The 15,982-nt window shown below is 40.6% G+C and overlaps 1 protein-coding gene across 1 annotated transcript in view; it reads left to right on the top strand.

Annotated features, from left to right (window-relative positions):
- DBH (dopamine beta-hydroxylase) overlaps positions 1–15,240 on the top strand; it is a 94,605-nt gene extending 79,365 nt beyond the window's left edge. The window contains exons 10-12 of the mRNA XM_089677071.1: positions 3,540–3,667; positions 7,694–7,853; positions 14,115–15,240. Of these exons, the coding sequence (XP_089533197.1) occupies positions 3,540–3,667; positions 7,694–7,853; positions 14,115–14,249 (423 nt within the window). The 3' untranslated portion in view covers positions 14,250–15,240. The remainder of the gene's footprint in view (positions 1–3,539; positions 3,668–7,693; positions 7,854–14,114) is intronic.
- Positions 15,241–15,982: the final 742 nt, after the last annotated feature.

Genomic DNA, 15,982 nt, shown 5'->3' with positions numbered 1-15,982 from the left:
TCCACTGTGCTTCATTAAGTCCAGGGTCAACGCAGCTGTCTACCAGGAGATTTTGGAGCACTTCATGCTTCCTTCTGCAGACGAGCTTTATGGGGATGCTGAGTTCATTTTCCAGCAGGACTTGGCACCTGCCCACACTGCCAAAAGCACCAAAACCTGGTTCAATGACCGTGGGATTACTGTGCTTGATTGGCCAGCAAACTCACCTAATCTGAACCCCATAGAGAATCTATGGAGCATTGCCAAGAGAAAGATGAGAGACATGAGACTGAACAATGCAGAAGAGCTGAAGGCCGCTATTGAAGCATCCTGGTCTTCCATAACACCTCAGCAGTGCCACAGGCTGATAGCTTCCATGCCACGCCGCATGGAGGCAGTAATTGCTGCAAAAGGGGCCCAAACCAAGTACTGAGTACATATGCATACTTATACTTATATTGTTCTATGTACAATCCTTGTTTTATTGATTGCATGTAATATTCTAATTTTCTGAGATTGTGGGTTTGGGGTTTTCATGAGTTGTAAGTCATAATCATCACAATTATGACAAATCATGGCTTGAACTATCTTGCTTTGCATGTAATGAGTCTACCTCATATATTAGTTTCACCTTTTAAGTTGCATTACTAAAATAAATGAACTTTTGCATGATATTCTAATTTTTCGAGTTTTACCTGTAGTAGAGCATCATCATATAACTGGTGTGACAGTGATCAGGGACACTGACTGGTGACAATACGAAGTGATCAGTATTTTTTTACACATTACGATTACTTATAGCAAAGAATTTAATTGTTATAAGCAAGCATTTAACTGAATGAAATCGATTCATTCAGGTTTTTTTGTTGTGATTATCTGTGAATGGACACAGATAATCACATAACACAGATAGGCTGTGATTGGCCCAGTCTGTACCATGTGATTACTGTAACTAATCACAGCTAGTGACACAATTGTATACAATGGATTGCATGAAAGGAAGCCATCCATTGTTTACAATTGCCATATGTCCTGCTGTGATTGTTCATAGCGGTCACATGATACTGGTAATGGGCTGTACACAGGTCTGTTATCGGCTGTCGCCGAGGGACACAGCTGGTGACAGATCTCACCACAGTGCGGCCCTGCAGGCATGATCTGGGAGGATGTCTGATGATGCCCACCCGGAACGACAAGAGTCCGGCTTGGCAGTCATTTTGCTATTGGCCGGGTGGGAATTGATTAAAGGCAGCAGGATCCATTACAAAATTGTTAACTCTGTATGTCTGATTACCAAAACTACTATTACAAATTTTTATGCTGGAGAACCAACCAGGCATGTGTTTTAAATAGGAGCGATTGATTCTCCACCATTAAATGTTTGTGAAAGTCAAATTTTCTTTTTTTTTGATGTGAGAATGTGGTTAAGAATTGAAATGGCCACAACGTTTGGCCAGCAACACAATACAAAAACAACAGCCTACAGTTTGTCAGTATAGTAAAGTTTGACAACAAAGTAGCAGTGCTGGGTCTAAGGATGGACATTGATAAACAAGAAGATGGATGGCATTCGGTCTAACAACTAGTAGATGGAGGAAAAAGGGGAGGCATTAGCTATTAAAACATAAAATAGATTTTGATTTCAGTGGAGGGAAAGATAACAATTGGAGGGTCATTGGTTAACAATCTGGTTTGATACCATTGGGTATATTGAAATCGTTGTGTAGCACACTCTAGTGTGTGTACACTAGAAATGATGTACTATCATTTCTTGAGACCATAAAATGCCAAGACAGTACATATACCACCCAAATGGCCCCTTTTTGGAAAGTAAACAGTCCCATGTATTTAGTAAAAGGCATGGCAAGCTTTTAGAAATTGTAATTTTTTTGTCACAATTTTTTGGAAAATGAAGACATTAATTAAAATGTGTTTTTTTTCACATTTTGTTTTTACATTCTGTCACCAGTGCAGTACAGTGTCATCATATGACTTGTGTGGCAGTGATCAGGGATACTGACTGGTGATAGTATTAAACATTTTTTTTTAATTCAGTTTTTAAACATTTTATCTTTTTTGAAAAAAATCTTTACTCTTTTATTTTACATGCTTTCATCAAAGTAGTTCAGTGTCACCAAAGTGACACTGTGCTACTCTGGGGGTGGGGTTGATCAGGGCTTTTTTTTTTACACAGTTATTGCTTATTACAGTGAAGTTCATTTTTATAAGCAATAGTTTTAGCTGTCATAAATGGGTTTTTATACAGGACAGCTTAGTTACTGTTGGCATGCTGTGATTGGCTACAGCTAATCACATGGTACAGGTAGATATAGACTAATGACAGCATTACAACTGTAATCAAGCTTGTCATGAATGGAAACCCATTAATGGTAGTTTTCTTACATTATTATTATTATACAGTATTTATAAAGCGCCAATAGTTCGCTCAGCGCTGTACATTACATGAATATCATGTGATCACTATAATTGGTCATAGCGAGTACCAGGAGAGGACTGACAACTCATGGGGCCCCCGGGCAATAGGGGATCATGGGGCCCCTGTGTCCTTGCCCAAACTCAAAAAAGCCTATGAAAAAGGTACCAGGGGCATCTCATGGGGCCCCCTACTGACCCCGGGCCCTCGGGCAGTGCCCGAGTTTCCAAATGGTCAGTCCGCCCCTGGCGAGTACTGATCTGCTGTGTCCACATGACAATACCCAGGGGGTATGTTAATGCACATGTACCAGTATGTTGCCTGGACTAACTGTGCCCCCTGCCCTCAGTAAATGTACTGTAAGTGCAAGTGATTAAACTGAGGGTATTGTGTGCTTCATTGAATTCTGGATAAGGGGGTATTATGGTCAAGAATAGAGTTCTAAAGATCCATGAGTACTGGGGAATTTTTTGTAGATAGGAGCTTATAAAAATCAGCTGCATAGCTATCCGACCCAGGCATCTTATGGTTATCTGAGCATTTCATGGCCTGTTGGTTTTCTAAAGCAATATTTGGGGAATTAGGTTTCTCACATTGACCAGAGTTGAGTTTGGATAATCTAGCTTGGCCTGTCAGTTGCTGGAGTAAGATTGGTTGAGAGGTTTGAACAGTGTAAAGGTTGGTGCTAATTTGCAGTTTGGGATCTATTATTTTAACAATATGATATTTAGGCCTGTATGGTCTGGTAAGTTTGGGAAGGAAAGGAACAAATTTATTGCCCCATCATTAAAATGTGTTGTTTGTTTAAAGTAGCTTTTGTTTTGTGTGAGAGGTTACAAAGATATTTCATACTGCCTCCTGGCATTTTTTCTTTGAGTCAAGTGAGTTCTCCGATAAATGTTATCTAGAAGCTTTAAGAACATTGTTTTGCAAATGGGAACATTGTTGGGCAGTTTCCTATTTCCTGGCAGTGTTGTAAGATATGATGTGACACCTGAAAACCGCTTACATTCTCTTCTTTCTAAATAGACTCTATATGTATATCTTATCTAAAGCTAAAACAAACATTATATTGGTTTTGTTATTGTGTGTGAATGTTATGTAATTTTCATTTCTGATGCTGCAGGGTGGATTCAGTATCACGGATGAGATGTGTGTGAACTATGTACATTATTACCCTCGTACTGAACTAGAACTGTGCAAGAGTCATGTGGATCCAGGATATCTGCGAAGATACTTCAATTTGGTGAACAGGTCAGTGACATAGCAAGAACAAGGAATCCATAAAGGATACCTATCTTTAGAGAAATATGAAGGCTACTGTTGCTGATCCCTCTTTGCGACTCTCAGGCTAGCTGTTTTGCTTCAACACTTTGAGATACTGATGTGGGGCAAGTATGCAGATAAGGATGATTTTAGTCTCACAAAACCTAAACCAGCATAACTGACAAGCAACTAACATAAAGCAGTAATAAATTAATACTCTTAAATTTCCCACATGAAAAGTCAACCTTTCACCCTTGAAAGTGCATACAACCAACTACCTTTTCATAATCTACAAACATATACCGTAGTCTCATGTAATTAACATAATGTCCATCAAAAGCCCCACATACAAAAAAAGTCCAAAAATAAAGTCCAAAAGTTATAAAATTATAAAATGTGCAAATAATACTCCTCACTTCTTCAATCTTCCAAATGTGACAATGTCCAAATCTTCCCTTCAATCCAAAAAGTACCTCAAAAAAACATACTAGATATAGTGCATTATCTTTATAAAAATCAATAAACGTGATAGCATGCAACACACTAGTGACAAAACATCACACATGTGAAGTGAAAAACAGCACACCACATGATTAGTGGTCCTGTGAAACCACCACTGCAATGCGTGACAATCTACAAAACACAATTTGTGATCAGTGACAAAATAGTGTCAAATACGTGCCACTCAGTATGTAGGATAATATACAATTACCCCCTTAAACTTTGTGCCACATGCAGTTGCCTTCACTGGGGGTATGCCATCCTTGACAGTAGTAGACAGTTAAATCACTTCCTCACACAATGACGGGCATCGGGATCCCCGTTCCTCACAGGACAAATGGGAGCAGACTCAGTGGAATAGTATAAATGGTAACATAATTTATTTAAATAGCTTACATAGTAAAATTGCCGTCCATCCTCGCTGGTCTCCGTTCTATGCTGAGACCTTCTCCAAAATGGCCGCTCTGCACCTTCCGGCCTAGCGTCTGACGTCACGAACTGACGCGTTTCGTCACTTCCGACTTTTTCACAAGGGATCTAGACGTCATACAGGCTTCTGCAGACCACACACAGTGCTCTCTCTAGCTGTACAGCTTAGCTGATGAGGGGGGAACTGATATATTATAGCACAGGGTACAGACAGCCAGGCACTCAGCTCATAGTGTTCTTCCCAAGCCAAGCTGTCAGCTCAGAGGCACCAGGCTTGCTAGAATCTTTTCCTGCAGCAGGAAAAGATTCTAGCAAGCCTGGTGCCTCTGAGCTCACAGCTTGGCTTGGGAAGAACACTATGAGCTGAGTGCCTGGCTGTCTGTACCCTGTGCTATAATATCTCAGTTCCCCCCTCATCAGCTAAGCTGTACAGCTAGAGAGAGCACTGTGTGTGGTCTGCAGAATCCTGTATGACGTCTGGATCCCTTGTGAAAAAGTCGGAAGTGACGAAACGCGTCAGTTCGTGACGTCAGACGCTAGGCCGGAAGGTGCAGAGCGGCCATTTTGGAGAAGGTCTCAGCATAGAACGGAGACCAGCGAGGATGGACGGCAATTTTACTATGTAAGCTATTTAAATAAATTATGTTACCATTTATACTATTCCACTGAGTCTGCTCCCATTTGTCCTGTGAGGAACGGGGATCCCGATGCCCGTCATTGTGTGAGGAAGTGATTTAACTGTCTACTACTGTCAAGGATGGCATACCCCCAGTGAAGGCAACTGCATGTGGCACAAAGTTTAAGGGGGTAATTGTATATTATCCTACATACTGAGTGGCACGTATTTGACACTATTTTGTCACTGATCACAAATTGTGTTTTGTAGATTGTCATGCATTGCAGTGGTGGTTTCACAGGACCACTAATCAAGTGGTGTGCTGTTTTTCACTTCACATGTGTGATGTTTTGTCACTAGTGTGTTGCATGCTATCACGTTTATTGATTTTTATAAAGATAATGCACTATATCTAGTATGTTTTTTTGAGGTACTTTTTGGATTGAAGGGAAGATTTGGACATTGTCACATTTGGAAGATTGAAGAAGTGAGGAGTATTATTTGCACATTTTATAATTTTATAATTTTTGGACTTTATTTTTGGACTTTTTTTGTATGTGGGACTTTTGATGGACATTATGTTAATTACATGAGACTACAGTATATGTTTGTAGATTATGAAAAGGTAGTTGGTTAACATAAAGCAGGCCAGCAATGGATCAACCGTTTTCCTTTAAAACAAAAAATTGGGGCAGATAACGGTTACAGAAGGAAAAAGTCTTGCTGGAGGTAAAAGCAGAAATTGCTAACCCCTTGTCCCATTTGAGGCTGTTTTTTACAGTCCAGTTCTGTACTTGGCCTATCATTCTTCAAATATCATCTTTTTTTTCAATCTATTGGATTTTTGTAAATAATGAAAGAGTAGCATTTTAAGAAAAAACAAAGGCAAATATTAAATGTGAGACCTGCCACCAAACATGACATTACATAATTTACCATATAAATTTAAAAAGGGTTTTTAGAGAGATTTTGCCAAGCTCTTGGGACATGCCTTACAAGGGATAATAAGAAGCCCTAGCATGTAACCAGGGGTATATTTAGTTGCCCAAATTAGATATTGCTTTGTGACTGTTGACCCATTTCTGGCCAGTTAGGAAGCAATAATGAGGGGTGCTTGTAATTACGCAGGAAGATTATTCAACCTGAGAAACCAGAAGAAAGAAAAAAAAGCTGTACGTGCAGCACTTTCACTTCTGGGCAAATACTGTGGCAGGTTTTGGCAGTCATGCAGTTATTTGAAGTGGGTAAAAAATCCACTGGGTCAGCAGTCTTGGGGTGACATCTGTCTCTTCAGAGTCACCATAAGGTACATCAGTCAAAATGCACACGTAACCAAAGTTTTCTCAGCCCAGCAGAGCTGTGAGTGACCAGTAAACCAAGTACTAGCATCTAAGTGTAGGTTACATACTGTCTGTACCAAATCCTCTTAGTTTTCCATCTGTAGGAATGTATATAAAAGCTGCCTAAAATTCGTTTTTTTATTCCTTCAAATGGAAATCATTTTCCAGTCCAGTATAAAGCATCCTCCTGTGGTGTCTGGGAGCCTCAACTGTCATGAATGACAGCAGACCTGACAGGTTCTCTTTAACAGCTGTAGTCATATTGAGAAAGCAGGGAACCCATTAACTACTGGGCTATGATCACTGTCACTTGGAATCGATTATTTTTATAGCAGTGTTGCTTAAACACTAGTTTGGTATAAAAATGTCCCTTTTATTTCTTACATTCATGGAGCAGAGAGTGCTGGGCCATTCTGATGTACCTGAATCATTTATAGCCAACTACGGGGAAAATTCAAATTAATGTTTTAAAAATCAGTCAAAGCCTTCTACCAAGAAACTTAGCTAGAAAATTACCTTTTTTTTAAAATACATCTTAGATTGATGTTAATCCTGTTGTGAAACTTTGTTTCTGTGTATAGGTTGTATTTACAGACATCCATATTTACAAATTACAGTGTATATACAAGCTCTGTTTCTTGCTTAGTAGTTTTGCACGATGTTTGTATTACGCTGATCCTCATCTTGCTGTGAGTCTTCATGTCAGGACCTATGTGACTGAACTGTCGACTCTCGGCAATCTATTCACAGGCAGCAACAGCAATGCTACTCTTAGCCAGACGTCGTGTTAGCTTTGTATAGCTTTAGTTCCTGGTAAATGAGATACTTCTTAATTATAAAATATCATTTGATTCTATTGACCTGTGCCCAACTGATTAATAATGAGCCTGCTTGAAAGAGTACAACGTATGTTCTAATCTTTCATTGTGTCTTGGCTGTGGCCAAAATAAAATGTACAGTTTACTTTGAAAGGGACATCAAGACTAGAGCTCTAGTAATATAGATAGGTGTCTGGTAATCAGGATGTCCAATAGAATGCTGCATTATTGTTGTAACAGAAGCATTGTATCATGTGTATGTAGGCACCTTGTCATTGTCACTGTGTTACTGGGGCTCTTTTCATTGCAGGTTCAGTGGGGATGAGGTCTGCACTTGCCCACAGGCAGCTGTCACTGAGCAGTTCAATGAAGTTCCCTGGAATTCCTTTACCAGTGATGTCCTCAACTCCCTGTATGCCTACTCCCCCATCTCCATGCACTGCAACAGATCCTCCGCTGTCCGCTTTCCAGTGAGTTGTCAAAGATGTCAGCAAGATAGAAAACAACATGCATAAAAAGGCACCATAGCAAAATACACATAATTACTGGGCTTCCAACCAAACACTAATAGGGAAAAAAAAGCTAGCAGTTTGTATAGCCTGATGCCATGTACTAACTGCAGATTAGACATGTGCATTACAATGGCTAAATGGTTGGCAATCCTTTCTCGTAGTTCAGAAGTTCAAATTAGTGACACCATCTTCATGGAGACAGAACACAAAGGGGAAGATTTACGAAGCCTGGAAGCTGATTGGTTGCTCTGCAGAGCTTCACCAGATTTTGCTCCATGCAGTTTTAGTAAGTAACCCCCAAAGTTGGAGAATGGATTTGGTCTTTCATAGCAATGCTTATAGCTGTTTAGAGCTGGTGCATGGTGGAGAGAGTGGGATTTATCATGTCAGGGGTTATTTGCCATCAGGCCCAACACCCCATTCTAGGCTTGCACCACCATCTCCTATTTTGCTTTTTAATTTCATGAACTTTGCAGGTGTCTCCTACTTTTCTGTTCTGCTATTGTATTAAAGCTTGATTCATTATTCAGCAGCTGTGGCTTACGCTGTTTTAAAGAGCTCTGAAGTATACAAATGATATAAATAAGGATCAGCTTCACTGAGCCCCTTCCCGTATAGCCCGTGAGACATAGAAACCTATAATTCCCTAATCTGTAAATGCTGCATTTCTATACTGCATTTTCCTGCGTTCGCTAGCAATTCTGGTTTTGTTTTCACTCCGCTTTGGGTGAAATGTTTCCCCAGGGGGAAGGAACAAGTAATCTTTTTGGGATAAACACCGCTAATACGCTTCTCACCCACGCAGCAAGTGAGAGGGAATAAACATACGCTCTTTCTTTATGGTGAGGGGGCGGAATTTCTAAGGCTGCGCCTTTTTTCCTCCATTTAGAATAGAAACAGCTTATTCTCTCTCGGCTCTTTCACTCAGCTCTGCGGGGAGGTATGTTTAAAAGGAATTGAATGAGAGATTTCACGCTGTATTGAGTCAAACGTTTAAAAAGAAAAAAAATATTTATAGAAAAAGTAGCTTTGGTGCTCCCAGTGCTTTAACTTCTGACGATACATTTTTGGAATCTGACTTGTCCTTTAAGGGGACCCTGTTGGTCTCTTACAAAATGAAAATTGAAAGTAACTTGCAAAAGAAGAAGAAGAGACATACTCACCTTTCCACTGGGTGGTGTGTTGAAATTTCACTCTCTTAAAGAGCCCTGTGAACCACTGCTGTTCCATATTTGCAGCTGTGTCAGATAGCATGCTGCTCACTGTGGTTCACCCATCAAAACCTTATCTTAGTATTGTGACTTTTAGTGATATGGAGGAACCACAGCGGAGGTGCACTGAACTCTTCAAGAGTGAAGTTTTAATATCTTGCCTGCTGGACAGTTGAAGATTTTTTTTGCAGAGTACTTTCACCTTTGCTTCAGTGAGGAAGTGCCAGGGTCAGTTTGAAAGGTGTGGGTCTCATATCTGTTATCCTGTTTTACTTCTTAGTGAGTCACTGACACAGAGGAAAGGTTCTAGAGCCGCACACCACTTCCAAAGGGTACAATCAACTTTATTGTTTAGAAAAAAAACTGACAATCCGCCCATGGTTCTCCCACTAACACATCGCCCCCTACTGTAATCGCTTTTGCTCTATGATTAAGTGCTTGTGCTGATCAATAACGTTGATTTTATGTTGGGAAGTGGTATGCAGCTGCAGAACTTGCTGAGCAATATGTGGGAGAAACAGAGCTCAAAGGAGTGAGCACCTGTGATCTGGAATTTAGAATCATCAGAGTGTTAGGTGCACCCAGTGAGGTCTAAAAAGTCTAGACTCCCATCCTGCATGTAGTGAAGGCAGGATCAGGATGACAACCCTGGTTCATTAAAAAACAAAAAATACAACAACAACAATGGTTGCTCCCATATTTCTATCCAGCACACTACCAGGACAGATGTCCCTACTGGTAGAATAACTCTCACATCCTGGTCCAGTTGCAACCCTAAAATGTTGATGTACATCTCACTTCCATAGGAGCCCACAGTTTAGCTCCCAAGACTCTTACCCAGCAATTGCACCCACAGCCACGTACACACTCACAGTCACTTTCTTGTCTCAGTAATCAGTCTAGGACGGCCTTTTTCAACCTTTTCAACACAAAAGGAACCCTTGAAATAACTTTCCGGTCTCAGGGATCCCCTGCTAAAAACTACTCTCTCTACAACTCATGATACATTAGTGTGGTGGTCAGTGGGAAGAATACTTCTTACTCTTGTGGTCATTGGGAAGAATTACCACGTTGCAGATAGCTAAAAAGATCAATGGTGTCAGTGGGAACTTATCTGAAAGGCAGGAATTTCTTATCGCTCAAGGAACCCCTAGCAACCTGTGGAGGAACCCTATTTGAGAAACCCTGCTCTAGGATTATGCTTATGCTTTTCTGATGCTTTATTGCAGAACATGAAGTTGGATGGGAGTAGGGTAATGCAGCCCAGCTTGGGAGAGCGAGCACATGCATGCCTTCATAGCTCCAAGCTGGGCTGCTCTCTCCTCAATGGAGCATGACTGACAGCAGGAGGAGCCTATGGCTCCTGCTGCTTTCAGTGTCTCCTGTGAGACCAGGAAGTGAGGAGAGCAGAGGTGACAGGAGTCAGGTAAGTGTTTAGAGATGATGGGTAGGTAGAACAGGTAGTGGGACATTTTTTACCTTAATGCAGGGAATGCATTAAGGTAAAACATGTTTTAAACTTAGAACCACTTTAAGTTTGCTGCTCCTTTAATTGAGTCTTGCCATTTTGATAGGGATCATTGCAATGTATTTACTACTACTCCTATGGCAGTGGCAGATTTCTGGATTGCAGAATATTTCTCGCTCACATCACCTGTTTTCTGGATCATAATTTTGTTGCGATTGATCATTCTTCCCCTCCACAGGCCGCTGCTATGTGTTCACTTCTATAAATAGTGTAGCTAAACAGCAGTGACAACCTGCCCAGAACATTGAAGTCAGACTGTCCCGGTGACTTTGCCGCATGGCTGGAAGGTGCAGCTGGCTGCATTGTTGATTCTGTGTCTATGGAGCAGAGTGCTCACTGCATGACAGGACTGCTAATAACATTTAAAATAGAACTCCAGACCAATGTATACAATGTTACTTTAGTTAAATCAGTATTAAACCCAAAAACTAAAATGTAATACTGTATATTGCAGGTTAACAATCATTAGATGTGGTGGGTGCATTAGTTTTCTTTTTTGGCTTTTTTTCCTGTTTTTACCTGGTGAGCTGGTCAGTAACACACCTCCTGTATTAGAGTGCCCTCACTCTGGATGAAGGAGCACAGGAGCACTTTTGGACAGCCTGGGGGAGGAGAGTGTTAGATGTACAAGCAGATTTAGATATACTAATACATTGAAGAGGATAGAACAGGAAGGCGTTTCTAAGTGCAGCATATCCAGAATAATCTTTAATAATAACGGCTAGAAACACAAACTCATAGTTAAAACAGGCTCAATAAAATCGTCAGAGTGCAGAGGCTCAATCCACCATGCGAGAACCCGCTGTGCCGGCCAGCAACTGCATGGGGAGCTGAGTATCAGATGTCCAATATGGCTGCCGCAAGTACCGGGATCGCTGGAACGCACGTTTTCCAGAAGACCACAACCGGAGGTGATGTGGGTTAGGAACAGACGTGGAATGTTGACACGTTTCAGAGCATGCGCAGAGCTCCTTCTTCAAGACTGATGCCAATGAGTGATAGGAGCGGAATAAATAGAAAGATGGGGCGGGGAGGGGGCGGCCTGAGGAGACGGAAGTGCACGCCCCCAGAATCCCAAACAATGGAGGCCAAGGGAGAAACGGACTAATAAAAAATGGAGGAGAACAAAAAATAAAAGATGTATAAAAAATATCAATATAAAAGATGGAAACTAAAAACGATTAAAAGAAAAAAATGGGGGGACGGCGTTGAACTGTGCTAGGAGGGGAAAAAAAATGTTTTACGAAAAATGTGCAAAGTGTATGGGGCGTGAGGGGGAAAAAAAAAGGGGAGGGAGAGGGAGGGGGGGCGGAAAGCGAAGGGGGGGGGGGGTCTGCAAGCAGGTTGTTGCAGGGCAGCATTGAGGGGATCCCAGTGGGCTTAATAATAATAAGTAAAAAGAATACAAGTATAAAATAAGATACATGAGATTACATGGTATTTAATATACAGACTAAGCTGGGAAAAGGAATTGGTATATCCATAACAAATCGATGACTAAACTAATGAATGAATAAACAGGTGAATAACTCACTGGTTATTTACAACAATATAAAAGTCTTGGTGTAGAAAAATAAAATACAGTCTTAAAACAAAGGGGGGGTGGTATCTGGAGAAAAAAAAAAATTTTCCCCCTAGGACAGTTCAATGCCATCCCCCCATTTTTTCTTTTTAATAATTGTTCATATTTTCCATCTTTTTTATTCATTTTTTTTTATACATCTGTTATTTTTTTGTCCTCCTCTCCATTTTTTATTATTCCATTTCTCCCTTGGCCTCCATTGTTTGGGCTTCAGGGGTCGTGCACTTCCGTCTCCTCATGCCGCTCCCTCCCTGCACCTTCTTCCTATTCATTCGGCTCCTATCAATTGTTGGCATCAGTCTTGAAGAAGGAGCTCTGCGCATGCTACGAAACGCATTACTGTTCCACGCCCGTTCTTAACCCACGTCACTTCCGGTTGTGGTCTTCTGGACAGCGTGCGCTCCAGCGTGCATTCCAGCGATCCCAGAACTTGCAGTAGCCATCTTGGACATCTGATCCTCAGCTCTCCGTGCTGCTGGCCGGCACAGCAGGTTCTCACATGGTGGATTGAGCCTCTGCACTCTGATGATTTTATTGAGCCTGTTTTAACTACGAGTTTGTAAGTGTTTCTAAACGTTATTGCTAAAGATTCTTCTGGATATACTGCACTTAGAATCACCTTCCTGTTCTATCCTCTTCCATATACAGAGTTTGCTTCAACTCCTAGAAGTGCTGCCTGCTGCCTAGTGTCTCCTCCATCCCCAGCTGACATCTCTCAGTCCACAGCCTCCTCCACTGATGCGCCCTATACATGTCCTCTACTAATACATTGAAGCCAAACTCCAGATAATACTTTATAAGGAGTCACAGCAAACAGTTTTTTTCCCCTTTTGGGATAAAGGTTTTACATAAACAAATAAAAGCTAGTCATTGTAAGCAGCCCTGTCAGGGGTAAATGGTTTGTCTCATCCTGTAACTGCAGACTTACTGGCAGGATCATCAGATACAAATAGAAGAAAGAAAGCCTAAAAAAGAAAATGAACACAGCCATTACATTAAAGAATTGTCAAGCTGCAATATAATAAATGTTTGCTTACGAGTTTTTATACTGCTTTAACTTGTATTCCTTTGAAGCTCATCAAAGCAAGGCAGTGTAATTACCTAAAATCTCTCTTTACACTGAGGTGGGTGAAATCATGGTAATGGCTGTTCCACAAAGTCATGGGTAGGAGATGGAGTTACCTAAGCAGACTTTCAGGAGATGGCGAGTTCTGTGTGGACATCACTAGTAGTCCAGAAAGCAGACAGGAAATTATCAAAAAAAATAAACAATTTATCTGTGTGGTAACCCACACTCCCAGCATTTTTTATATCAAACAGAATTTCTGGCTATTGCTAACCAGCAAATATTTCAGCTGTTGAGACTTTCAGTTCTTTTTAATTGCAATCTGTGATCTGTTGGGGAGATTGTTGGGGAGATTTCCTTAGAATTCCTTTTTTATAAATTTTATTGATCTATTTTTAAGATTTCAAGTAAGGTTTACAAAAAGTATACAGAAAACGTTTTGATAAGTTGTCAGTACAACTGACAATAACATTTTTCGCAATATTGTTCCATAATTTTCCTTCATTTCTTGCACCAGAAACACAACAGTAAGTCAGAATAAATCTCTCTAAAGTGAAGGGAAATCTCCTCTAAGACAGTTTTCAGCAGAAAAAGTCCCTATTGGTAGATTTCGCCTCACATCTCAATTTTGAATTTCCAATTAATTTAGCATGGACACCAGCACAAATTGAGAGTGTGAATCTCCCCAGTAGAAACAAAGAGAGCAATAAAACTGGACAGGAGTCCTAACCTTTTCCTACTCTATCCAGAATTTAAAATTCAAGGTTTCATTTTCAATTCTGACTGCAGTATATCTTAAAACATTCAGTTTTACACTGTTTATCTTTTACAGGGCGATTGGGAGAGGCAGTCATTGCCGAAGATCACACAGACCCTGCCCACAGCAGATACTACTTGTCCTACCTCTGAGGAGCCAGTGTCTCCAACATCAGTGTTAGTTAATATTAACAAGTACAATGGTTCTTGAGGACCAGCCAGATACTGCAAATGTTCTTTATCATAGAAATATCCAACAACATAAATATTACATCATCACTCTCCTGTCATTATTCACAGAGCTATGTTCATATCAGAACACCATCTACATACACACTGATCTCCTCCCCAATAGCAATGATTGCTTGCACAGATGTACAAATCGGTCTTTGTAATCCAGTTACATTACAGAAAAAATAGTTCGGACTGGAGAAAGGAAGAGTAGGGTTTAATTACTAAAACTGGGGAGTGCAAAATCTGGTGCAGTTCTGCATAGAAACCAATGAGCTTCCAGGTTTCATTGTCAAACCTTAATTGAACAAGCTGAAGTTAGAAGCTGCTACAATGCATAGCTACACCAGATTGTTCACTCTCCAGTTTTAGTAAATCAACCCCATTGTGTTTTATAAGAACAATCATGCAAAAATCCTTCACAGCCATCAAGCTTTTCTCCATAAACAATGAAAACTAATGTCTTATTGGTTAATATACAATTACGCAAGCTTTGATTGGTTCTTTTGGGTTGTGCATTACTGTTTTGCAAATACAAAAAGTTATGTTCTGCCAGTTTTAAATGCTGCAGTTATTGGACTCTGTAACAAAATAATTAACTTCAACACAGAACTTCATGTCATGCCAAGATGACAGATTAGCAATTCTCTGCCAATTGTAAATTAGCATCTTTCCATGTTAAGTACAATTTTCCCACTCATTTAAATATGCAAGTGCCAGTTTGCATGATCCATGGAGAATCTCAAAATCCAAGCATTGAGCAGATTTTTTTATGATTCTTTGGTAGTCTGACAAATTGGCATTTACATACTAAGCGCAGTTGAAAAATCACAACGGTTTGTCATAAGATTTGCAGCAAATCAGATCACTCTTCTCTGATAGTAAATGTGTGCACCGTGTAATGTTTTGTTTTACTGGTATTTTTGGAAAATAAATATATTAAAGTGATTTTCTAATCTATGTGCAACCTAGGTTGTTCAGTCACGAGTTTCTTTTAAAAAAAATATTACTTGCTGGGGACTGTATTCAGCATGCTAAAGGGAAGCTATAATGATTTTGGATCAAATTCATTAGTCAAAGTGCTTGTAAAGGCTCAAGGTTTTTTACCTTCATGCATACTATGCATGAAGGAAAAAAACCTGTGTGCAGCAACCCCTCCACCCCCCCCCCAAACACCTACCTGAGCCCCATCTCAATCCAGCAATGTGCACCAGGGCCTCGGCTCTCTGGGGGGACTCTCCCTCCTCATTGGCTTAGGCAGAAGTGGGAGCCATTGGCTTCCACTGCCGTCAATCACAGGTAGTGAGACAATCAGGAGAGAGTTCTCTGTGTGAATGGACATGCAGAGCAATGTCTTGGGAGCGAGCCTGCTTGGGTGCCCCCATAGCAAACTGCTTCCTCTGGGGGGAACTTGGCAGGGGGGAGAAACCAAGAGTGCCGGAGGGGGACCCTAGAAGAGGAGGATTGTGGCTGCTCTGTGCAAAACCACTGCACAGAGCAGATAACTATGACATCTTTGTTATAAAAAAAAAATGCCTTCAAAATTTTAAACTGTGTCTCTAACTTCAAACTGAATGGCAATGGTACAAGCACTGAAAGGCATAAAGATGCTCCACAGACAACAGTATGCAAGTGTTATGACCCAAAATCCAACTACTATGGTTGGATAATACAAAATAAAGTAGATTACTTCTTAAAGCGAAGTTCCAGCTG

This window comes from Staurois parvus, unplaced genomic scaffold, assembly GCF_062004578.1.
Source record: "Staurois parvus isolate SC_StPar_1 unplaced genomic scaffold, SC_StPar_1.0 ptg000176l, whole genome shotgun sequence".
In the NCBI taxonomy this organism is placed as follows: domain Eukaryota; kingdom Metazoa; phylum Chordata; class Amphibia; order Anura; family Ranidae; genus Staurois; species Staurois parvus.
Note: the sequence above shows the minus strand (reverse complement) of the source record. Positions and strands in the feature narration are given on the sequence as shown.